At 41.2% G+C, this 26,400-nt stretch overlaps 1 protein-coding gene across 1 annotated transcript in view; it reads left to right on the plus strand.

Moving 5' to 3' along the window:
- Positions 1–19,854, plus strand: part of SEL1L3 (SEL1L family member 3) — a 64,486-nt gene extending 44,632 nt beyond the window's left edge. Inside the window, exons 15-24 of the mRNA XM_073646571.1 lie at positions 1,087–1,263; positions 2,839–2,966; positions 6,437–6,520; positions 7,420–7,510; positions 12,185–12,269; positions 12,573–12,682; positions 12,820–12,947; positions 14,672–14,774; positions 14,871–14,934; positions 19,456–19,854. Coding sequence (XP_073502672.1) covers positions 1,087–1,263; positions 2,839–2,966; positions 6,437–6,520; positions 7,420–7,510; positions 12,185–12,269; positions 12,573–12,682; positions 12,820–12,947; positions 14,672–14,774; positions 14,871–14,934; positions 19,456–19,616 — 1,131 coding nt within the window. The 3' untranslated portion in view covers positions 19,617–19,854. The remainder of the gene's footprint in view (positions 1–1,086; positions 1,264–2,838; positions 2,967–6,436; positions 6,521–7,419; positions 7,511–12,184; positions 12,270–12,572; positions 12,683–12,819; positions 12,948–14,671; positions 14,775–14,870; positions 14,935–19,455) is intronic.
- Positions 19,855–26,400: the final 6,546 nt, after the last annotated feature.

A 26,400-nucleotide genomic window follows, 5' to 3' on the forward strand; every position in this document is an offset into this window, starting at 1 on the left:
AAGGTCCAAAGTGTGGGACTGAAAACGTTTAACAAAAAAAGATTGCCAAATAAACTAACTTTATTTTCACCGCTATACTGTCTGAGTGCCAAGTGATATCTTCATCAGTCAAGATGACGTCGCTGGTGAGGTCCCATCTACTGAAACAGCAGGAAAAGAAGATGGAGCACAATGGTCGAGACGTCAGTGGATGTGAAGGAACCCTGGACCGCTAAGGTCACGTGGTGCTCTCTGAAGGCAGGAGAAAGGGATAAACAGCAGACTAGAGTTGAGCAAAAAGATTTGTAGGACACTGATCTGCAGCCATGTCAATAGTTTGAGGTCGCCTGATCAGAGCCCTACGAGCTGTCTACTACATTCCGGCTTCCCTGGCTTCTCAAGATTAGTCCGCCCAGCGTGACATCACCTTTGGGGCATGACTTTGTGCCGGATCAGAGAAACAAAAGAGGAATTGGGGATGCCGGCAGGTAGTTGGATCACAGGGATCTAGTCCAGAGACCTTGCACTACTGACGTATCTGCTGGACAATGGTCCTTCAAATTTTTTTTGTTCAACCCTGTGGAGACTTAGCACGTGATATAATTATATAAAGATTTAGTTTTCAATTGGACATGAGCTGTATGGTTCATTTATATGTAACATTAATATTATCAGAAGCGTATAAAACTTGTAAGGTAGAATCAAAGTGGTTCAGATCCAAAGAGAAGACCAGGACGGGAATATACAGTCCAGGAATGTCATCCGAGATCACCGTTTTATAAGTATGGGGGTCATTATTCTGAAGGTTATAAAGCTGCAGAAGAGAAGTACTCAGTGAGATCCTTGCAAATCTCGCAGCCCTGTAAGTTCACATGGAGCCCTCCTTGCAAATATATTATTCCTTTTAGTTTACAAGAATGAAACCTAATTTATTAATACACGGGTTCAGACTTTATAAGGAAGACGTTTTCTACCTCATTGTTGGCATCTATAATATTTTTGATTGTGTAAAGCAGGAAATCAGGGCTAGACTCTTAGGCGACAGTCAAAATAGCATAATAAGCATCTGCTCTAACAATGGTTGATTATTGTTGTCCTTGTACCCAGGGACTGGTTGAAGCTCTGAATGGCTTGGGTTGGTATTACCATAATTTCCGGAAAGATTATGTCAGAGCTGTGAAATATTGGAGTGAAGCATACGAGAAGGGGAATGCCGACGCAGCGTTTAACCTCGGAGTGATGTATCTACACGGCACCTACCCCGGGGAAGACGGGGACAATGAAGTGAGTCTGACTACTCTGTGACATATTGATGACCTGTAATCTCCACCTTTCTTAGGGTAATCAACAAATGCGGACAGTGTTGGGGATGTTTGTGAATTGCTGTGGAATTAAAGGGAATATGTCATCAGATTTTTACTATGTAATCTGACAGCAGCACGATGTACGGACAGTGACCCTGATTCCAGTGATGCATCACTTATGTTACTGGGTGCTGCAGTTATGATGGTCACAATTTTCTCTGCTGCAGATCTAGCCGTGCTCGGAATGCTGAGCTCTGTATAACCCCGCCCACACCACTGATTGGCTGCTTTCTGTGTATATTGACATAGAGCTGCTAATCAGTGCTGGGGGCGTGGTTGGACAAGGGAGCACGAGACACCTAGTGCTCTAGTGATAATCTCCTGCTGATAAAACACTGATTGTATTAAAACAGCAAAACACAGCCAAGTAAGTGATACATCACTGCAATTAGGCTCTCTTCTACTACGTCATGCTGCTCTCAATTACAGAGTAAAAACCTACTGACAGATTCCCTTTTAATGGTGATCTATAAGTGAATAAAATAAATAGTGCCGAAGATCCGGATCAGTGCACATACCCCGTCCTTCTGCCTGGATGCCCTGGGTTTTCTGAGTGAATTCCCCTATAAAATGTGTGGAACAGGAAGTCAAAGACAACAAGATGTCAGAATCACCATCCCTTTATTGCGCTACCTTTGTCGACACGCTCAGCGTGCATGGGAGGAGAAGACTTGACCACTTATGTATGTCTGAACTTTTTTTTTTTTAGGGTGGGAGGCGGCGGGTGGCACAAAGGTGGCATTATTACTTTTGGTGCACTCAGGGGGCATTATTTATTTTGAGGAGGCACTCAGAAGACATTATTTTTAAGGAAAAATGGAAGCTGGCACGTTTAGGCGGGCTGCGCTGCAAGAATGAAGATCCTTGGGATCCAAAACGGATTTTATTAATAACAACACATTTCTGCGCCGGACCGTCGCCTTTCTCAAGATACAGAAACCAAGTGAGAGCTTCTCATTATTTTTAAGGAGGCACTTATGGAAATTTAAAATGTATTTACGTTTCTTTATTTTTAGCATGAGATAGGAAATAAAATACAATATTCTGCGCACCTTAAGGGCTTATTCACACCTCAGTATTTGATCAGTATTTTTGCATCAGTGTTTATATGCCAAAACCAGGAGTGGAACTTACAGAGAAAAACTATAATTGAAAGACTGATACCTGTTCTGTGTTTTGGAGAAACTCTTGGTTTTGACATACAAATACTGCTGTGTGAATAAAGCCTAAGTGTGGCTGTAGTTCTCCAGCTGCGATGGAATTACAACTCCCAACATGCCCTAAGAGTCTGAGCCCTGCTGTGGGGTGTAGTTCTTCATTAATTTTATACTAACACGTAGCCTTTTTTCGGCAGGCCAGGAACATGCTTGTGACCACCACGGATTCTGGACTATTTGCCACTCTATCAATAAATGGTTATTGCCATATGAGCGTGCATTTAATAACTTCTATAAAAGACCTTAAAGAAATGTATTTTGTTTGTATTTCCTTCCAGACACAAGCCTATGAATTCATGGCAAAAGCTTCTGAAGGCGGCCATGTTGAAGCGTCCATCAATGTAGCACAGTACCTAATCACCGGAATATTGCATGGCGTCCAGAGAGATCCACAGACGGCCATATTGTAAGTCTAAGTCCTAGTGATCGCTGCTGTGATCTCTACACCACAGGAGTCATCTGCAGCTGGATATCGGCCTTATAGCTGACACTGAATGTTTCCGTTAAGTAGAAATTGAATAGCGCTTTCGTTTTTTTTCTCTCCTTCTTCCAAGAGCCGTATTTTTTTTATTTTTTCATCGACATATGAGGGCTTGTTTTTTAATGGCTATGTTGCAGCTTTCAGTCACACCATTAATTTAACCTCTTTTATAATGTACGAAAAAACGGGAAAAAAATTCCAAGTAGAAGTAAAATGGTGAAAGGAAAAAATACAATTCCGTCCTTGATTGTGGAGGGTTTTTTTGTGCGTTCATTGTGTGGTAAAAAAAATTACCTGGAAATAAGTTTTTTTATTTTATGTATATTTTAGTGATTAAAAAAAATTCAGAAACTTAGAAATGGTGACACACAAACATTATACATACAGGTGTAAATTAGAATATCATCAAAAAGTTAATTTATTTCAGTTCTTCAATATAAAAAGTGAAACTCATATATTATATAGTCATTACAGAGTGATCTATTTCAAGTCTTTATTTCTGTTAATGTTGATGATTATGGCTTACAGCCAATGAAAACACAAAAGTCATTATCTCAGTAAATTAGAATAATTAGCAAAAAACACCTGCAAAGGCTTCCTAAGCGTTTAAAAGGGTCCTTTAGTCTGTTTCAGTAGGCTCCACAATCATGGGGAAGACTGCTGACTTGACAGGTGTCCAGAAGGCAGTCATTGACACACTCCACATGATCCCAGATTTCCAATTTTCATTTGGCAATCAAGGTCCCAGAGTCTGGAGGAAGAGTGGAGAGGCCACAATCCAAGCTGCTTGAGGTCTAGTGTGAAGTTTCCACAATCAGTGATGGTTTGGGGAGCCATGTCATCTGCTGGTGTAGGTCCACTGTGTTTTATCAAGACCAAAGTCAGCGCAGCCGTCTACCAGGAAATTTTAGAGCACTTCATGCTTCCCTCTGCCGACAAGCTTTTTGGAGATGGAAATTTTATTCTCCAGCAGGACTTGGCACCTGTCCACACTGCCAAAAGTACCAATACCTGGTTTATAAGCAACAGTATCACTGTGCTTGATTGGCAGCAAACTCGTCTGACCTTAACCCCATAGAGAATCTGTTATAGAGAATCTATGGGGTATTGTCAAGAGGAAGATGAGAGACACCAGACCCAACAATGCAGATGAGCTGAAGGCGGCTATCAAAGTAACCTGGGCTTCCATAACACCTCAGCAGTGCCACAGGCTGATCGCCTCCATTTCACGCCGCATTGATGCAAAAGGAGCCCCGACCAAGTATTGAGTGCATTTACTGAACATACATTTCAGTAGGCCAACATTTCAGATTTTAAAAACATTTTTCAAGTTGCTGTTATAACGTATTCTAATTTACTGAGATAATGACTTTTGTGTCTTCATTGGCTGTAAGCCATAATCATCAACATTAACAGAAATAAACACTTGAAATAGATCACTCTGTTTGTAATGACTCTATATAATATGAGTTTCACTTCTTGTATTGAAGAACTGAAATAAATAAACTTTTTGATGTTATTCTAATTTAGTGAGATGCACCTGTATATGCGGGATGCAATTATTTTTTATATTCAATCCATGTAGCTGGGCGAGGGCTTGTTTGTTTGTGTGCTGGGTTGACCTTTTTATCGATACCATGGCAATTCTGGTGGGTTTTTTTTGGGAGGTGGGGTTTAACATATGGTTCAATTATTTTCTATTTTGATCGTATCTGAAAAATCCAATCATATCAAATCTATTTTACTTTTTTAGTAATTATATTATTATTGAAAGGGGAAAAGAGATAGGTGTATACATATTAAATATTTAATATATATATATATATATATATATATATATATATAATATATTACACACACATACATTTTATTTTTTAGTCTTCTTAGGGGACTCCAGCCTGCAATCATTCTATTGCTCATACTATATACTGCGGTATTTAGTGTACTGGCTGTTCTCCTGTGAAGCATAGCCACAGGCTGGAACTCATAATAGGACGAAAATGGCAGCCACAGCTGCGTTCAGCAGGCCCCCAACTGTCATGGTAATCCATCAGCTCCCTGTGATCCCATCAGTGATTGACAGCAGCATCTAAATGGTTAACAGCAGCTGTTGCAGCTAGCTCCGATCACTTCTGTTACAGATACCAACAATGTAACTGTGAAGACCCGGGGTCTTCCATGGGCGCAATACTATTCAGACAACACAGGGTGAGGGTAAAGCAGTGTGGCAATACTTTATTGAACCACAAAACAGGCAATAAACATATAGAACAGTCCCAGCAAATATCTAAGATGGTACAACATTACACAGTCTCACCCTTCCGCTGGCCCGCCTGGGATAGAGCAGGTGTGACTTTAGGAGTTCCAGGGCCAACTACCTCAACCTGTGGCTCCCCACTTCTGGTGGGCCCCCACAGAGAGAAGGTAGAGGCAAGCTTGGGAAGCTAGTAGTCCATCGAGGTGCAAGCCCAGGAGACCCGAGGGTCCCACCCTGGCCTTTCAAAGAGTTTCCATGGGGCCAGATGACCGGCTAGTCCCAATCTGGCTTCTCCGAATGTCTCCATGAGTTCCAGGCGACTGTAGGGTCCCACCTGGCAACCCCAAACAATATATCCATGGGGCCAGGTGACTTCATCTTCCCAACCTGGTCTCCCCAAATGTATCTGATGGGCAATGGAGCAGATCCATATCCTTCCAGTCAGGGCCGTATACCCTTAGGCCGGAATAATGTAGAATCCAAATCTGTGTCTCTTTGGATGGAGCCGCAATGCTATCCATCTACTGTCCTGAAGGATGTCTCTCATTCTCCTTGTAAAGTCTTTCTGATTCTCATTAATTCTGCTTGCAGCACTACAGACATCCCAATTTATATTTATATCTGTGTAAGGTCATCATTCACAGGTCGAGGGTCAGGGATGAAGGTGGAAGGGGCTCATGACTCATTGTTTGAGCATTTCATCAACTTGCATAGTTTGTATCCATCCTGCTCTTTAAATTCACATCTAGCTGGCTTAGTACAATGTCATTAGCATATTAACAAACATCATTGTTTCCAAACAAAGAGAAGTCAACATACTATTATGTGTATAAAATTGAATGTCCTTCTTGACCAGCCACAGAAATACACATACATTTACAAGTCAACATAAACACAATCGTGTATTTCTCTTGGCTTAACAAATCTAATCCTCTAGCTGATTAAGATTATAAACTGTATCGCCACAGTAACAAAGCTGGCATCTGCCTCGTATGTTGCAGGCTCTTGACGTGAGCTCACTCCATACAGCCCTCAGCAACCGGTGACAAAATGTATGTCGAAAGTCGCTAAGGGGTTAAAGTGTGAAGCTTTCAAAGACCATTATTAACAAGTTCATAAATGTTCTGTTAAAATGCAGGTTGGCAAAGTTTGTTGCGGAGCAGAATGGAAACATTGGGCTTATCATTCGGAAAGCTGTGAATGCGTACCTGGATGGAGCTCTGTAAGTCATATTACAGTTAGTTATTTCAAATATCCGTTCACCCCAGGGGGGAAGTAAAGTAGATTTGTCACCAGATTTCACAATACAGACTGCATATAATAATGAATAGAGCTCTTGGGCCTGATGAGGCTGGTGTACTTACTGTGGAAAACCATGTTAGAATGGCTGTATAATCCTTTTCAAAAGTTTTCATTCCAGATAAAAGCTAGAGCTGGACCCATAAAATGTTCATCTTAATATAAGGATTATACCGCAGTTCTGACAATAAATATAGCAGCTTCATCAGGCCTAAGAGATCTGTTTAACAATGTATACTGGTTGTATCGTAAAATCTGGTGACTGATCTTCTCTAAAAATGGGAATCAATGAATGGGGTTTAGCTGCAATCCCAGAAACCAGTGGCGCCTCTCACAGATGATGGCACCACAATCTGCACAGCTATGGGGACTTTCCCTTAGGAAATGACTTATACTATTACAACCTCACACTAAGTTTTACTTGTGGGCAGATCTGGCTTTATCTAGTGAAAAAAAATAAAAATAAAATAAAACATTTTGCTATTAATCAATTACAGAAGGTTTGCTCCCTAAATGTAAAAATGTCCATGTATTAGTTGGGTGTTATGTTTTGTACATACAGAGTCTTTACCAGTTTCATGTTTCGTTGCTGCGGCCATTTGTGCAGAAGTGACATTAAAAAGGGCAGCCATATTGGTTGTAATTTTTGAATCGGTGAGAATTACAGGGGTCTGAAGTGCGATTTCTTCCCCCTTTCCCATCCTCTGTCAATCACAACTTTAGACATCTCAAAATTCTTTTAAAGTCACCGTAACCACATCAGTAAATAATTTGGGGTTGTAACGGTAACAGATGATCTGATTTATTTTTTCTTTCTTGCAGAGATGAGGCTTTTCTTAATTTCATCTTGACTGCAGAAGCCGGATTGGAGATGTCACAGACGAATGTGGCGTATCTTTGTGAAGAGCATTTAGTATGTATCTCTTTGTTTGTCATTTAGTAATATCCTAGTTCTCAAGCTCAGCACTACGACTGTTTCGAGCTGCAATATTATTACAGGATCTTCCACTGTAGGAAATGTCATTCTCTGGTGATTCATATAGAGTGAGCAGCATCTACCTAGGGTCATCGTTGTAACCTGTGACGGGAGCACGGAGGCCAACCCAGGTTGTGACGGGAGCACGGAGGCCAACCCAGGTTGTGACGGGAGCACGGAGGCCAACCCAGGTTGTGACGGGAGCACTGAGGCCAACCCAGGTTGTGACGGGAGCACGGAGGCCAACCCAGGTTGTGACGGGAGCACGGAGGCCAACCCAGGTTGTGACGGGAGCACGGAGGCCAACCCAGGTTGTGACGGGAGCACGGAGGCCAACCCTGGTTGTGACGGGAGCACGGAGGCCAACCCTGGTTGTGACGGGAGCACGGAGGCCAACCCTGGTTGTGACGGGAGCACGGAGGCCAACCCTGGTTGTGACGGGAGCACGGAGGCCAACCCTGGTTGTGACGGGAGCACGGAGGCCAACCCTGGTTGTGACAGGAGCACGGAGGCCAACCCAGGTTGTGACAGGAGCACGGAGGCCAACCCAGGTTGTGACGGGAGCACGGAGGCCAACCCAGGTTGTGACGGGAGCACGGAGGCCAACCCAGGTTGTGACGGGAGCACGGAGGCCAACCCAGGTTGTGACGGGAGCACGGAGGCCAACCCAGGTTGTGACCGAAGCTGCTCCTGCACATGAGTGGGAATATCGCCCTTATATCCTCTGCATACACACTGGGGCTATTTGAAGCAATCTAGTTAAACATTAAAAAATATTCTGTCCAACAAGCCCATATAAAAAGGTTGCCACCGTTCAGGTCCCCATACTGATTAGACTAAAGTCAGCCAAACCTGCTGATATTGATTTAATGTATACAGGAGCCTCTCATCTCTCCTCTGGCTGATGATGTCAGGGGAGAAAAGAATCCAACATGTTGAATTTCCAATGGCCAAAAGTTGTTGTTTTTTCTGATATGTAAGTTGCTACCAGATTCCTCTGTCAGATACAAAACAGGAGCCATGGGCTGACGATATGGGGGACTAAGAAGAGATAGCTGTCGTACAGCTGTCCAATGTGTATGGGTGGACTTTAGATAGTGCTTGAACAAATCTGCCAGACTCTGCCAACTGTTGAGGTGGCCATACACATTACATGAATGAAGGAAGAACATGTGATGTAATCTTCAACATGCCCAATCCGTTGTTTGTATAGCAATATGATGATAAAAGATATGAATTGGGTTCCATGTGATAAGTCCTTTATTTAATATACTGAGGGGCTGTTACACAATTATCTATGGGAGTATATGGACTATTAGGCAGCCTGTGTCATGGGTTGTTGAGACTGGCGCCCTTATGGGTACTTGTCTCCCATCTCAGTAAGGCCACTGGGTTGCCATCCCCAGCTAATGGGGGGCGTTCCCATGCCTCTCGGGCTCAAATGTCTGTGACTCCTACCTTTAAAAGAGTGCAAGATTTAGTTACAATGTGCACTTTAGTGCTGTGTCCCCTGAAGTTTTATAATGTGTATATATATATATATATATGTGCATAGTGCTCTGACATAGTAAGATTTGGGCGAGCTGCCCTTAATAAACATGGATGCCCTGGCTATAAGTCTGTCTATGACCGCAGTGAGGGATGTGTCTGTGCCTCCTCGCGCATGCGCGGGCAGTTTTGTATGGGTTTCTATAACGGCGCCGGCATTTCTGGTCTTTGGAACGCAATTGCGCTCCAGAACTATTATATTCCTTCCGGACATGCGCAATAGAGATAGTAGGGACGCCGAGATTTCGGCGCGTCTCATGTTTATACTATGGGGTGAGTCATGTGGCTATTTAAATATGTACAGCTGGTGACTATGATGAATTATTAATAGAAATGGCTTTTATAATGATGATTTGAACCTTTTTTGTCTTCCTAGCACTTTTGCACTTTATATATTGTGCACACTGTATGAATCATGAAATCATGATAAATGATGTATTGATTGTATCTGTATCATGTCTAAAATGTATATGTTATATTAATAACTGCTAATCAATTTGTGTGATTAAGCAGGTTTAAATATTTTGCACATTGCACTTTCACATAGCTTGAGAAAGGTCCACATCTCTGGACCGAAACATTGCTACAGCCACATGGGCTATTAAAAGACAATTTTTTCGTCATCCGTCTGTGTGCTGCCTCCATTCTCTTTGTGGATATACACAGGACTGGTGTGTACCTGGGGGGCTTTGCACCTTTTCTTTTTTTCTGTGGTGCTGCTTTTGATCCATTTTTTAGATATAGATATATAGATAGAAATATATATATATACAATACAGACCAAAAGTTTGGACACACCTTCTCATTTAAAGATTTTTCTGTATTTTCATGACTATGAAAATTGTACATTCACATTGAAGGCATCAAAACTATGAATTAACACATGTGGAATTATATACTTAACAAAAAAGTGTGAAACAACTGAAAATATGTCTTATATTCTAGCTTCTTCAAAGTAGCCACCTTTTGCTTTGATGACTGCTTTGCACACTCTTGGCATTCTCTTGATGAGCTTCAAGAGGTAGTCACTGGGAATGGTTTTCCAACAATCTTGAAGGAGTTCCCAGAGATGCTTAGCACTTGTAGGCCCTTTTGCCTTCACTCTGCGTTCCAGCTCACCACAAACCATCTCGATTGGATTCAGGTCTGGTGACTGTGGAGGCCAGGTCATCTGGCGTAGCACCCCATCACTCTCCTTCTTGGTCAAATAGCTCTTACACAGCCTGGAGGTGTGTTTGTGCGTTACCCATTGTCCTGTTGAAAAATAAATGATGGTCCAACTAAACGCAAACCGGAAGGAATAGCATGCCGCTGCAAGATGCTGTGGTAGCCATGCTGGTTCAGTATGCCTTCAATTTTGAATAAATCCCCAACAGTGTCACCAGCAAAGCACCCCCACACCATCACACCTCCTCCTCCATGCTTCACGGTGGGAACCAGGCATGTAGAGTCCATCCGTTCACCTTTTCTGCGTCGCACAAAGACACGGTGGTTGGAACCAAAGATCTCAAATTTGGACTCATCAGACCAAAGCACAGATTTCCACTGGTCTAATGTCCATTCCTTGTGTTCTTTAGCCCAAACAAGTCTCTTCTGCTTGTTGCCTGTCCTTAGCAGTGGTTTCCTAGCAGCTATTTTACCATGAAGGCCTGCTGCACAGTCTCCTCTTAACAGTTGTTGTAGAGATGTGTCAGCTGCTAGAACGCTGTGTGGCATTGACCTGGTCTCTAATTTGAGCTGCTGTTAACCTGCGATTTCTGAGGCTGGTGACTCTGATAAACTTATCCTCAGAAGCAGAGGTGACTCTTGGTCTTCCTTTCCTGGGGCGGCCCTCATGTGAGCCAGTTTCTTTGTAGCGCTTGATGGTTTTTGCAACTGCACTTGGGGACACTTTCACAGTTTGCCCAATTTTTCGGACTGACTGACCTTCATTTCTTAAAGTAATGATGGCCACCCGTTTTTCTTTACTTAGCTGCTTTTTTCTTGCCATAATACAAATTCTAACAGTCTATTCAGTAGGACTATCAGCTGTGTATCCACCAGACTTCTGCACAACACAACTGATGGTCCCAACCCCATTTATAAGGCAAGAAATCCAACTTATTAAATCTGACAGGGCACACCTGTGAAGTGAAAACCATTTCTGGTGACTACCTCTTGAAGCTCATCAAGAGAATGCCAAGAGTGTGCAAAGCAGTCATCAAAGCAAAAGGTGGCTACTTTGAAGAACCTAGAATATAAGACATATTTTCAGTTGTTTCACACTTTTTTGTTAAGTATATAATTCCACATGTGTTAATTCATAGTTTTGATGCCTTCAGTGTGAATGTACAATTTTCATAGTCATGAAAATACAGAAAAATCCTTAATTGAGAAGGTGTCCAAACTTTCGATCTGTACTGTGTGTGTGTGTGTGTGTGTGTGTGTATATGTATGTGTATATATATATTTATTTATAGTCAAAAATTAAAGTACAATATTTTCATTTTCTCTGATTTTTCTCTTTATTGGTATATTTTTGAGTAAAATGTACATTGTTGTTCTAGTCTATAAACTACTGACAACATGTCTCTGAAATTCAAAGCTAAAAATGTTGTATTTATTTGCAGCAAACAATAAAGCGTCAAAATAATATGTGTTTATCCAGCTGGATACAAAATACTAAAAAAGAAACAGTGCTTTCAGACCTCACATTACTCCTGTTTTAATTGTGAAATCAATATTTGGTGGACTAACCATGATTTTTAATCACAGCTTTCATTCGTCTTGGCATGCTTTCCACCAGTCTTTCCAATAGAAATTTTAATTTTTGCCAGAGCTGCACATATATGTGTATGTATGTATGTGTATATAAATTATAATTGTCAGGACATGGAGCTCTATATTAATGTTGGTATTCATAATTGTCTAAAAAATATTCAATAATATATCGATAATTGTTTTTTTTGACTGAAAACTAAACTAATTTATTTATGGGAATTTATCATGTTGCAAATTCATGGAATCTTTTTTTGTTTTGTTTTTTTAATGTTCTATCGTTATATTTCTGTTTGTCCATTGCAGGAATTGTCCGCAACAAGTTTAGGAGACCTTTGTATTTGGAGATATTATAACTTGTCTGTACATCAATACAATCCTTCTAATTACGGTATGTATCGTATAACAGTAGATGCCTATTTTGTTCTATATTTTACATATATTTACAATATGAATGTGGACATGTGCAAGTCTCTATATTGTGTACCTTCAACATGAAACTATTTTTCTTGTAATGCAATACCAACTAATGACCAGTAGATGGAGCCGCATATATGTATAGTGTGCGTGTGCGTTTTCATGCTTGTATATGTGATTTGTACTCTTAGCCATGTATTGTTGTGTTTTAGTAACCTATGCATGTATGAATGCTCATTACAATATCTAATAATAATTACGTAGAGTTTTTTTCCAGCTTTATTGAAGGTGGGTGACATATATTACTACGGTGGCAAAAATCAGCACAAAGACCTGGGACTTTCCATGAAGATGTACACCCAGGCCGCGCTACAGGGTGAATCTCAGGTAAAGGAATACACCGGATGTAACCGTCCTCTAAGCAGCAATATTCATCGAAATCCCATATTTGTACTCTACCCTGATCTTCCATATTCTGTGCATGAAGAACCCCTTGTTGACCGAGCTCTTATTATCTTTTGTAGGGTTTTTTCAATCTTGCCCTGCTGGCCCAAGAAGGAATTTCTATACCTGAGTATTTATTAAGACACCTGAAAATCGAGACATCTTTGCATCTTGACAATCATTCCCTGGCCATAGAGCTGTATGAAAGGTACAGTTGTTGTGGAGCCCAAATATTGGACCCCTTTTCCAGTGCTGCAGTTAATCTCAATCTCATTATTACATATGTAGCTAGTGTACATTCTTCAATTTAGTTGTAGATGTTTGCTGGCAATTTACCAGTTAAAAAAATGTGATTAGAATTTTTTTTTTAACTTGCAAGTGAAATGTATTAATTTTAATATCATTCATTCATTCAGTAATTAATTGGGCTTCTGCAGTGTCGGTGCACACACGGGGATGCAGATTAAGTTCAGGTAGCACTCACTCTGGGGAAGCGATCACTATCAATTAATATCAGGGGTAGTACTAAAAATGCAAATTGGGGGTGTAAGAGTCCACTGAAGCCTTCTAATTTGCATATGGATTAAAAGTACATTTTTCTGCTACTAATACATTACAATATTTTCCTAGTATAATTTTTAAAAGGGTTAATTCTCTAATATAAATGTTTAAAGAGAACCTGTCACTTGCTCAAACAGATTGAGTTATATATAAATACCAGAGCTCTCTTGATTCTGCAGCTATTTCCCATTTTGCACTGTGTTGCTCCATTGGCAAGATATTCACATTTCTTGCTTCTGGAGTGCAGAATGTGAAATCTCTGCTTAAAGACCAACTGAGCATTTCTTCGGAGTTCTCTCTGGAGCTGTGCGCTTTCTGCCCTCCCTCCTAGACACTGCCAATCACAGGTCTGCAGTGCCTGAGGCTGCTATATGCTGCCAAGCTGTGATTGGCAGAGGCCTGGAGGGAGGGATGAAGGCGCACAGCTCCAGAGATAACTCTGAAGAAATGCACAGTTGGACTGCAAGCAGAAATTTCTTCTTTTAAGTAGTTTATTTTGCATTTTGGGGGTGACTCACTCCCTTTACTTAGTTAATTTATTATATGTATGCTTTAAAAGATTATGATATTGTGGGTGTAAAAATAGCCCTATTATTTTGCTGCAGCAGGATTTTTGTAAGTTTTTATGTAGCTAAGTGCATTTGCAAAACTGTTACAAATAAGTCAAGGATCCTGCTCCTGGTTCTGATGGCTCTCTCATCTCTCCCTCTTTATTCTCTCAGTGTTAGAGACAGCAGCAGGAGGGCTGAGGGGTTGTTCACAGATCTGAACAATAGAGAGGGAAGACCTTATATACAGTCTCAGGGGGTTAAGTAAAAACTGCCATAGAAAAGAAGGAAATAGGATGAAGAGGAAATAAGTGCAGGATAGAAGCTGTGCTGATAAATAAGCAATTGTGACACCAATGAAAGCAGTACCCCTGGATACATATATACATTTTATCCAGCCTACATTACATGAAGGGACAGTCCCAGAATAGGAAACTTTGAAACTTAGATCAGGCTGTAAACTATATATATTGGGACTTGAAAATTGAACTCTGAAACTTGATGAAATTATATTAACTAACATAACCACCAACATACAGTATGTAAAAATCATTTTGACTTTTCAAAGGTTTATAGCCATTTGTTTATTACAAGCTGTAGCATTAAATCCTATATAGAAACATTTAGTTCTTACTTACTATGCAGTCATGATTTTTCTTACCAGGATTGGATTAAAAAAATGTATGAAGCTGGTCATAAGTATGAAAGATATCATTAGAGATGAGACCATGGAGGAGACACAGGAATGATATTAAGTCTTTGATGATTTTATTATTTAGAACTGTAGAGAAATACGATAACCTTCCTATTATTCTCTCTGCAGGTGTCAGAATCACAGCAGTGATGAGACCATCAGTCCTTGCACATTGGTGCTGCTTTACCTGCAGCTGACTGACGCCTGGCATTTCATACTGAATTCCTCTTTGGTACTGTTCAGCACTACCCTTGACAGTAATATATTGGAATTGTCCAAAGTTATTGTGCAATTTCAATAACTATTTTGTGTTTTGCTTCTTTTCTAGGTTCATTTACTGGTGATTGTCATACTGGCTACATTTACATTGCAGTGTGTGTATACTCTACAAGGTGAGACCTCATCAAATATCTGTACCTAGGCTAGCCAGCTTTATTCATTGCAAGGGCAGCCTGAGAATCTACGGTCGTTTCTTAATTCTTCACTGGGACTGATGGATACAGATTAGAAAATAATTTTTATACCTTCATTTATATTGAAAAGTTATGCAATATGCCTTATCCATCACACCATGGCGTTCTGATTGCTGCCATTGAACGAGGACTTTCATTGTTTTCTTCCAGAGGACAAAATGTTGTCATGGTCATGTCATGAATACTCAGATACACGACTAGTAGCAAGAAAGAGCTGTCATACTTGTAATGCTGTGCTCACAAAGAAGGTTTGGAGACTTATTTTTTTTTAGCAGAACCGCTCCAAAACCTTTAGAAAAACTATTTAAAAAATGCTTGGAAAACTCTTCTATTTGATTTTTATGCTATTCGTAAGAGGAGTTTTTTTTTTTTTTCTCATGAGGTTTTGAAAAAACAAAATGTATGCCATGTCTTCAAAATGGATCCCGATGGAATCCTCTCCAAACTAGGCACTGTCCAATCAAAAGGGTGCAAGAAAATTAATTTAATTTTTTTCAAAAACACTTCCAAACCTCTTTCGAAAAAGACAAACTTCTCCAAAATTCCCAAAAAACTGTATGCACACAGTGTCTTGTCACCTGACACCTGCTGCCTAGTTCGTGGGCTGCATGTATCCGACTCTGGTTGTATGAACTTGTACTGTATGAACTGAAAAAGTGCAGCGTTTCAGAGGAGAACATACTTTAAAAGGCGCCGAGGACAGAGATCACGCTATAGACTGGTTTGATGGGCGGCTCTCCGGCGGCTTCTCCTCGACTGCTGCCCTGGATTGACAGATCTCTGCCTATACTTACACGTAGGGAGAGACCTGTCCATCCAGGGCAGCAGGGAGAAGCCTCCGGGGACCCACCAATCCAGATTGTAAAGTATGTTGTTCATTGAAATACCTGGCTGAGATCATACACCTAGTGCCGGAAGCATGATGCCCACGGACTGGGCAGCATATATCAGATGTCAGGTTCACCTTAGGTGCAATTGGAACCGCCAAAGTTATTCTAAGTGAAGCTTCTTTAGGAAAAAGCCAATGGTCTTTCCTGAAACAAATTCGCTGGCGCTTTTGCCTTCCCCTATGCAGTGTCTGTGCCCCAGCATCTTTCTTTTAATCATTTAAACTATAAATACAAAAACGTACATGATACTACTTCTGACCACTTCACGGTTTCCGAACCCAGAAGCAGTTTAAAGAAGTAACAGAGAAGTGAACATGTGCACAGCAATGTCGTTTCTACATTGCTGTGCATTATGTTCCTTTTTTGCGGCAGTTTTGTGACACTTTTTCAGATGGATTCCAGGTGGAATCTGCTTGAAAAAGATGACGTGTGCACATAGCCTGGTTGTTTCTGCAAAACCAAACAAGCTGTGCACATTACTAAGCATCACATGAACCCATCCATTAGGTGAGTTCTGTTTTACCCAAGTCAACACCATCAAGAATTGACTAATTACAGTTACACAGGTAAATATTGGCAGTGGTGTCATCTGTCTTCTGTCAGGACCTTAGTCTCCCTCTGTTATCTGCACTGTGATCAGTGTTGACTCCTGGTAAACTCGTCAGTTTCACAGCATGACAGTAATGGAGATAATGCTCAGTCCTGTTTGTGGTTCCTCTATAAATTTAACGAAAATGACCCCGCTTAGACAATACTTAACCTATGTAAAGTTCTTACATAAAGTGGTTGTCCACTATTTGGACAACCCTTTCTTAAACACTATAATCCCCAGTGTAAAATAAAAATAACAGATACTTCCCTCCCACACCGGCACCGTTCCAGCAATGTCTGTTCCCCGGCTTTGCTGAGCATGCGTGTACTTTTATTGAGAAGAGGGGGTTAAGCACTGCTGATCATGGGTATGTTACAGTTCCACTGCTCGAGCTTTCTCTGAACAACTTCTTTCAGGGGAGAGTTGGGGCACCACATACACAATAGATGAGCTACTGGTCCCCATCCCACCACCCCTCCTAAATCGACAAGTTCGTCAATCTAATGTACACGGGCATCTTAAGTGTTATGAGACGAGCACCTATGTGTCTACTACGTGATCTAGACCACATGTGTCAAACTCTGGCCCATAGGCCAAATTTAGCCCCCAGGGTGATATTTGGCCCTTGACGCTGGCACAGCCTCCCTTCCCTCAGCATTACACCTTCAACTGTATCAGCATTGGGACTGGGGTAGATGTTTTTTTTTGTTTTTTTTTTAATGTGGGGCCATTATACTGTATAGAACACTGAGGAACCATTATACTGTATGGAGGACTATGTGGGGCCCATTAATTATTCTGTATGGAGGACTATGTGGGGCCATTATACTGAGTAGAGCACTATGTGGGGCCATTATACTGTATGGAGGACTCTATGTGGCCGATTATTCTGTATGGAAGACTATATGGGGCACTATGTGGGTGGGCCCATTATACTATATGGAGGACTATGTGGGGCCATTATACTGTATGGAGGACTATGTGGGTGGGCCCATTATTCTGCATGGAGGACTATGTGGGGCCCATTATTCTGCATGGAGGACTATGTGGGGCCCATTATACTGTATAGAGGACTATGTCGGCCCCATTATACTGTATAGAGGTCTATGTGGGCCCATTATACTGTATGGAGCACTATGTGGGGCCCATTATACTGTATGGAGCCCTATGTGGGGCACATTATACTGTATTGAGTACTATGTAGGGCACATTATACTGTATGGAGCCCTAAGTGGGGCCCATTATACTGTATGGAGCCCTATGTGGGGCCCATTATACTGTATTGAGGACTATGTTGGGCTCATTATACTGTATAGAGGTCTATGTGGGCCCATTATACTGTATGGAGCACTATGTGGGGCCCATTATTCTGTATGGAGGACTATGTGGGGTCCATTATTCTGTATGGAGGACTATGTGGGGCCATTATTCTGTATGGAGGACTATGTGGGGCCATTATTCTCTATGGAGGACTATGTTGGGGCCCATTATTCTGTATGGAGGACTATATGGGACCATTACACTGTATAGAGGACTATGTGGGGCCATTATACTGTATAAAGCACTATACTGTGTGGGGCCACTATACTAAGGTCCTAAATAATGTATATCTTTAGGATCTGTCATCAATGCCAGCTCGGTGGAGGTCCAGCTGTTTGTAAATCCCACTGCAGCTGGATATAAACAGTAATAGAAAGCTGGACCTGCACTGCTCCGTGCTCCCATTCACTTCAGAAGGAACTAAGCTGCATTACCGGACAGCGGGCACTACTCCGTGCTGCTCCATCTTTGCACACCGCGTACATGTGGCCACATCAGGAGCTTCAAGCAGATGAGCAGTGGATGTACCGGGTGTCAGATCCCCACTAATCTGATATCGATCCAAAGCATACTTCACTAATATATGTCTTGGACCACCCCGTTGATGTCCGTATTGAATGATTACAAGCTGAGAACTGAAAAAAAATAAAGTGAGTTTGTTTCAGTTTTCACGCTTTGTACTGACCTTAACTTGACAGCTTCATGAATGGCTGTGAAGTTCAGGTCATCATGGTCGCTATTCACTGTGATATACAGGCGCCTGAATTTATTGTGAAATCTTGGGTCATTTCATCAAAAACCATACGTCTTCCAATCGACTGGGATCCATGCTGAACAGGTGACTAGTCCAAGAAGCCGGGCCCTGGTGACTTCTCCCCGCTGCACTCTCCTTGAGTGACAAGTCTCTCTGTATGTATGTTTGTGTGTGTATCTCAAGTGAGGTGGAGTAGTCGCCAGAGACTGACTAATCAATTAAAAGGCAAAATCGAAATACGAGAAGTTTATTTATCTATTCTCTATATCTATACTCTTGATTATTTTTATGCTAGGAATACCTCTGTACTAGAATAGGCAGTGACTTTACCCTTTGTGCTTAGTTCACCTGCTAGGGCACAATAGGGACAGGAAGGGACAGCCGCCGTTGAGCGGGGGCGCCAAATGCGCTACTAGGGTGCCAACCTCCGCGTCAGGCAGAATCACAATAGAGCTGTATCAGGGCAATATAAGTCCTTATTATTTACCCTCCTCAGCGAGTAATGTCATTATTGAATATTCGTAGTTGCCACATTTATTTTTAATACACGGGCAATGGTGTGTTTTAATGAAACAAAATAAAGATATACATTTTTAGAGGGTTTAAATGTTCACGCTGTTAAAGTTCCTTCTTAGTGCATCAAATTTGTTCATTTCTTGGACTAATCACCCGAGCGGCATTGGTCACTGCAGCATTTCAGAGTTAACCATACCTGGCTGAAATCATGCAGCCAATATCTGATTCACCCTGCCTGTGGTTCAGGCAGCATGTATCACCTGTTCATCTCCCTGTAACCACAGTTCTGTTTATATTCACAGAAATGATATAATCAAACAATGTATAATTCCATTTTTTTTTTTTATTTATTTTTTTTTTTTTTTCAGGTATTATTTTTCAGTCTAGAAGAGCTGGAAACGTCCATGGTTCTTCACAACCAGCAGACAATGCCTATACTTCTCCAAGACCTGAGCAAACTGAAGCGTCTGTGGTCAATAATCTTCCACCACCCCGTTCCGAGACTAGAAACCTAGACCTGACCAGATGACAGACAATACACAGTGAAGGCCATAAAGCCAACTTATGGACATGACATGAAGAAAAAATGGCTTTGATATGTGCTGCTACATAGGAGTTGTATGTCCTCTAAATGAACATTCGGTGGATGATGTGAGATGTAGCACTACTATTTCATTATTGCCATGAAGATATGAAGGAACAATTCTGTTTAATTTAGGAGGAAATTGACGAAGAAAAATTGCAGGCAATTTTCTACATATGAAAGAGAATAAAGATGTTTCTAACTTTTAAGGTTCTTACTACTTATTAATAGATGCTGTCAATGTAACAACATGGGATCTTAGTGTACCACAGAGGAAATGGTATTGAATCTCCTGTCTGTCCTAATACATAAAGATCGCTGTAGATATTGTACAAATTATAGCCTACATAACACTCGTATAAGAAGAGTCCTTTCCTCAGGATCCCTCTCTATGAGCTGAGCATAAAGCTGCTGCAAACTGTGGCTCTGGTGGCGCTGACCCATTCATGTTCCATGTAGTAGAAGGAAAAGTTGTGGAATTATGGAAATCACTGGATGGATAGACCGTTACTAATATGCAAATTATCAAAAACCACAATATTTCAAAACATCTTGATTTATTCAGTATCGAAAAAATTAGCACCATGTGCACAAACCCCCGCACTTGCACGCCTTGCTGCTATCATTGAGTTTATTAACAGTTTTCTGAGGAATGTTCTGCCACACTGAATATACTTAGGCATGAAAATCATCAAGATCTGCTGCTGGCACCTCCTTTTGAAATTGCAGATCAATGACACTCAGATGTGCTTGATGGGAGACAAGTCTTGAGACGTTCCAAGCTATGATATTCTGTTCAGGACTTGCAGGTTGCTCAAAATAGCACGAGCAGCATGTGGCCTGGCGTGTTATGTGGAAAAATGTCTCCTAGGACATGTTAGAGAAATAGCCATACCACTGGTTCTACCACCAAATCAATGTAACTCCGTGCTGTTAGTGTACATGGAATGAAGACCAGAAGGATTCAGTTACCATGCATGGTGTGATGTTACCTTGTGATTGTGTATTAATGACGTTGCCCACATGGTCTTGTCAGATTCAAAAAATGGCGCTACAATCTGTACTGCAAGTGAAATTGGACATCGCATACAAAGCCTAAGGCATCATACAGAGTCTACAGAAATCACCAGAAGGTATATGCATGACATTGAGCTGTCAACCAGATGTCCAACTTCGGGTGTTGCATAGTCCTCACACCACTGCTTGCAAAGGCTATCATGGCGCAGAGCAAGACTACAATGGACACTCTTCAGTAATGAGTCCTGCTTTTGTCCTGGATGCAATGATAGTTGGAGACCACGTGGGCAATGCCATGAAGAAGCCTTCACGAGGTAATGTGAAAGTCTCCCAGGAGCATCTGTGGAATTATCTTCCATCGAGGAAATCTATGACTTCCTTCTCAGTCTTACAATTTTAATGTTGAGTGTATTTGGTCACTAAAAGGATTGTAATATCTCTGCCTCTTTTATTTCCTTCTGGAATTACAAATACACAGGATATTTCCATACAAGCAAATTATTTAAGAGTCTGTAATCTCTGTTTTTGCCTATTGTATGGACCAACCTCAGGCACAAAGGCAACAACCAGGCTCACGTAGGAATGAAAGAGCTGCTCAGCTATGAAGACATTATCGAAATTTCAATTAGTATAAATCTGTTGGCTGAAGATAAGATGCTTAAAACTGGTTCCAAGTTTGTTATTTTTCAGGGAAGGGGATAATCATGGAGCAAAGTATGTAAGTAGAGGTGAGAGACTAGAAAAAAAATGAATGTAGGTACTATGCTGAAGCTGGTGTACACAGAATCTATCATTTCCGATCTTCATTTCATCTCTATTAGGGGAGAGCATAGAGCATCATTTATGGGTTAGTTACTCCTTTTTTTACCATATTGGCTGATGTTGCTATGCTTAATGAGAATAGGAGCCCTATGCAGGGTCATATTGCACAAGGGAAGAGAGAACAAGGTCAACCTTCGCTAGATTGCCCCCACCAAAGGCCACGTATCATATGCCAGTACTGCTTCCTGGTTACTTGTCCATTATTGTGGACTTTACTGTAGCAAGTAGATAATGGTATCCAACATTTTAGAAGCAAATTTAACAACCCGTTTAGGATAGTGTGGGGAGAGGCATCACTGTTTTATTAAGGATTCACTGGGACTCCCAGTGATCCCAAGAACGGGACTGAGGAAGCCAGAGAATTGGGCTTTGCAAAGCCCCATTTTGAATGGGGCAGTAGTGAATTTATGTCTTGGGGACTGCCAGGGAAAGACAAGTACCCTGTTCAGCGATTTCTGGCAGTTCCATTGATAGTGAATGGAGCAGAGGTCTAGCATGCGTGCTTCTGCTGTATTCAAGCTAGGTTTCTACAAATCTGTATTCTCTGGATTCCAGAGTCCTTGTCTTAGGCTCACCTGGTAAGTCAATAACTTTCAGATAAATCAGTGTGGATCAGGCCAGCATGCATGCAATACAACAGATGGGCAAAAAGCTGAACCAGTTGATGCAGCTGTCAGACTTTTACATACAGGAAGAGCAGAGAAGCATATACAATCAGGTATCTTGCAGCAAAGATATGGTTAGCAACAGGAACAACAGATACGTATATCCAAACAGGAATTTGCAGCAGGAATACGGTGAACCACCGGAATAGCAGACATGTGTTTGTAGTCAAACTTGCAGCAGGGATAGAGTTAACCGCTAGAATAGCAGAGGCATATAGTACTGTACAGTTGGTGAAAAGTTTAGAGATGAACCCAAATTTCGTTTTTTACAAATTTTGCTGCTTCAGGTTTACCGTGACAATTTGTATTAACACTGGGTTGCTGTAAAGAGTCATCAAATGAATTGCAAAAAGTTGCAAATTCTTTCCTTGTCAAGAAAATTATTTTAATCACAGAAATTCCAGCAATTGCCAGGACCATCACCTAAAGAGGTTTCAGTTATTGTTCAACACTAGTGCCGATCTTGCTCAGCAATTACATTGTCATGAAAAGAATTAAGCATCCTGAGAGTGTGATCTTGCTTTCCATCCATGGAGTGGGCTCACTCACAATTTTGCCTAGGAACATTGCCATTAATAAAGAATAGTATCTAGATATCCTCCAAGAGCAACTTCTCCCAATGGTTGAATAATTTGGTGATTGAATAATGCTTTTATCCAGCATGATGGAGCACCATGTCACCGGGCAAAATTGATAACTAAGTGGCTCGGTGAACAAAACGTTGACATATTGGATCCAAGGTCAAGAAACTCCCCAGATGTCAATCCTTTCAATTCATTCAGCACTATAAATATTGAGTCTTTGCATAAACTTGATATATTTGTCAATTAAATGTTTAAAATCTTATGAAATCGAAAGATGATGGATGATGACCAGCAGTGCCATCAGCTCATAACTGACGGCAACCATACACCCATCTGTTCGGACGTTAAAGTCTAGCCAAAAGTGGTCTTCATTGAAGAACTGCAGCCAAAAACCAAACCTTTGACATGGAGAGTGACTGAACTATACTGTATATCAAACATGGGAACTGGTGTGCAGAAAAATGGCAGTAGGTTTTCTGGACTGATGAGTCAAAATATGAAACATTTGTCTAACAATAGACAGTTTGTTCACCTAAGACTGGAGAAGGTACAATAACGAGTGTCTGCAGGCAACAGTGAAGTATGGTGAAGGTTTCTTGCAAGCTTGAGCTGCATTTCAGAAAATTGAGTTTGGAATTTGGTTAAGATTAATGTTGTCCTCAATTATGAGAAATCCAGACAGATACTTGGTTATCGTCCAATACCATCAGGGTATAATTCAGCAGCAGGACAGCGACCCCAAACATCCAGTCATTGTCATTAAATACGGTCTATGACATAATGAAGAACTTGTCTTGGGATTGAGGATATAGCCCCCACAGAGCATCACAGAAAAAAAGACAGCTAGATTTATCTACTCCAGGTCACAATACTAATCCACTACAGGATTCAGCAGGCCCCTATAATAAAAGTGTAGGTAACATGGATGTAAAATGCTGCTGAAACCATTCACATGCCTACCATTCATGGAGGAGGTGGTTTTGTATTATTATTAATGCACACAGAGGAGGCTTGTATAAGGCGCCAGTCACACAAATACCTGTGAAACACAATGTCCTACTTACAGCCTATTAGTGCCACCCATACTATTAGATCAGTCGGGTTTCCCAGCACTATATAAGTGCATCCCAGAGGGACAGGCACCCCATATTCCCTCAGCCAATACTAAAGTACCCGGTTGCATCTTGCAAAAGATGAAAAAATATGCAACAAAAGAAGAAAAAAAAGTCACAAATGCATGAAGTATTGGTCAATATTTTGGCCAAAATACACAAGCTTCCAAGCCATGTCAAGGGTTTCTTCGTATTGAGAGTTCCTGCATTAAAAGCCCCGTTTGCATATGAATTAAAATGCTAATTTCTCAAGAATGCAGCAACAGATAGAATATGTAAAGGTGTGGATGGATTTACAGTGCAAAGAACTGTATGCCCATATATGGTATGTGTGGGTTGAGGGGTGATACTGGGGGCATCATACAGTGTGTGGGTAGCTGTGGGGGCATCATGCTCATGTTGTATGGAAACACTGTGGGGCATCATACTGTGTATGGGGCAATGCGGGGACCATGAAAGGAATACTGTACTGTGTAGAAACAGGAATGCTCTTCACTAGCTGCAATATTTATGGGTGCGCATAAAAGGACTGAGCAATTTTAGTGAAGTTGTTTAGCTCATCTTTCCTATTTTTCAAAGATTAGAGATATGCTCGAACTATTAAGGTTATAGAGGCATGTGATGAGCTATAGTCAGCCCCAAACAGAGTTGTCTTCTGATAAAATTCTGGGACTTAATATGTTTCAGAGTCTGTGCCCACCAAAGGATTGTTTGGCATTTTATTGGGTATGAGCCACAGAGCTCTCTTTTGCACCCATCCTGTATCCGTTCTTTGCTTCCCTCTCTACCGTCCTCTAAACTCTGTGATGCTCTACATTGTGCTTTGCAGAAGGCACGGTGTGCTTCCATGTGATCATCAGCCCGGGCCTATATGAGGCTCATCAAGAGGCGTACATGTGTCTTGGTATTAAGACTTTAGTACCACTACGATTCAGTTTGTTGGTACACCTTGACCTGCTCTGCTGGCTGCCCGTGGTCTCCTGGACGTCTACCTGCCTACAGTTGCCAGCGTCCCAGCTGCCTGTCTGTGGTCTCCTTGGCGTCTCCTGTCTGCCTATGGATTCCAGCATCCCAGCTGCCTGTCCGTGGTCTTCAGGACATCTCCTGTCTGCCTGACATTCCAGTAACTCTATTACCTGTTTCACGTGTGCAATATCCGTCTGTTGCACAGATGTCCATGTGTCCCCCCGGACCTTGAGCTTGGAGGATTAACCTCACCTAGTGAGTCTAACAAGCCCCAAGCAATGCCAGTCAAAATGCCCATTGAAGGAATCCCAGTATACAGCCCATCCCATAACTATACTGCTTTTCTTCATATGAGCAGTTAGCAGGCTACCATTATGACTGTCATATTATGATTATCTTTTGACATTTCTATTTCTTTCTATATTTTAGTAGTATCTCTCTACAGCCTCATTGCAATATAATGTTGTTGACTGTTTTGGCAATTAATCTATAACTTACCGCTATACCATTTACCCATCGGCGGGCGTTTTAATAGCCTGTCTACACACTAAATGATCCGCACTGAGCTATGTGTAATAGGCTGCCATAGTTTTCGGCAGTGCCATTCTTGCTTACACAGGACGATGCACCGCTGAGGACTTCGATCTCTTGCTCAGCCCAAAAATCAATTTTCGCCGATGACTGAGCATTTCGCTCTTTCATCAGCTTTTACACTGAAATCTTATCTTGGACTCCTTAAGAACGATCGTTCTCGATAATCTTGCATTGTAGATGTAGCTTTAGTGTTTGACTTCAATCCTTTCCAGAAGCTGTTTTTCTTATGTACCAATTAATTTCTATGTAGAGCAGGACGACTTATTAATATATGTACAGTAAATTTAGATATCTCCTCATGGGCTGTGGCTTTGTATTGTAATTAATTAGAATTCCTATGATTAATTGGCGTAATATGAAGTTCTTGTGCCCCAATGAAAAATTTCCAACAGGGCCCCAGCAATCACAGATCTTTACTAGCAATGGTCTTTTTATATGGGGCAAAAGGGACCTTTTGGCCCCCTAAGCTCCAGGCCCAATGTACCTACTACAGTTGTGCCCCTGCTTTGACCATAGATGTGCCTGACAAGTCCGGTGCCCCCTCCTATAATACTGGTAGTTTCTGTCCACTGCTAGATGTCAGTGATGCAACTTCTTACAAATGTATTTATTATCCCAGTAACTATTGATCTGCTACAATGCCGCACTTGCAAAACTGTCTAGTTTCAATGGCCACTATCTCCAGCATACTACCCTCATTGTCATTGCTTTTATTTGCTTTGTAAAATGTCCTGTACATAAAGAAAATCAAATACATTTAGATACCTGTAGAGAACAGGACGTAAAAAGGGTCACCATAAATATATAACAGATTTTAATAGTGTGATCACCTATCTTCTACACAGTTTGCTGCAATTCATCTACTCAGATACTTTAGGAAAAATGGATGAAGTGGAAGATGAGAGCGTAAATTCTAAGGGCACAGTTAATCAAAGCTTTTATTACAGTATTTTGGCATAAAAAGCTTTGA

Source organism: Phyllobates terribilis, unplaced genomic scaffold (assembly GCF_046119375.1).
Source record: "Phyllobates terribilis strain yellow unplaced genomic scaffold, ASM4611937v1 Scaffold_1__5_contigs__length_1240528914, whole genome shotgun sequence".
In the NCBI taxonomy this organism is placed as follows: domain Eukaryota; kingdom Metazoa; phylum Chordata; class Amphibia; order Anura; family Dendrobatidae; genus Phyllobates; species Phyllobates terribilis.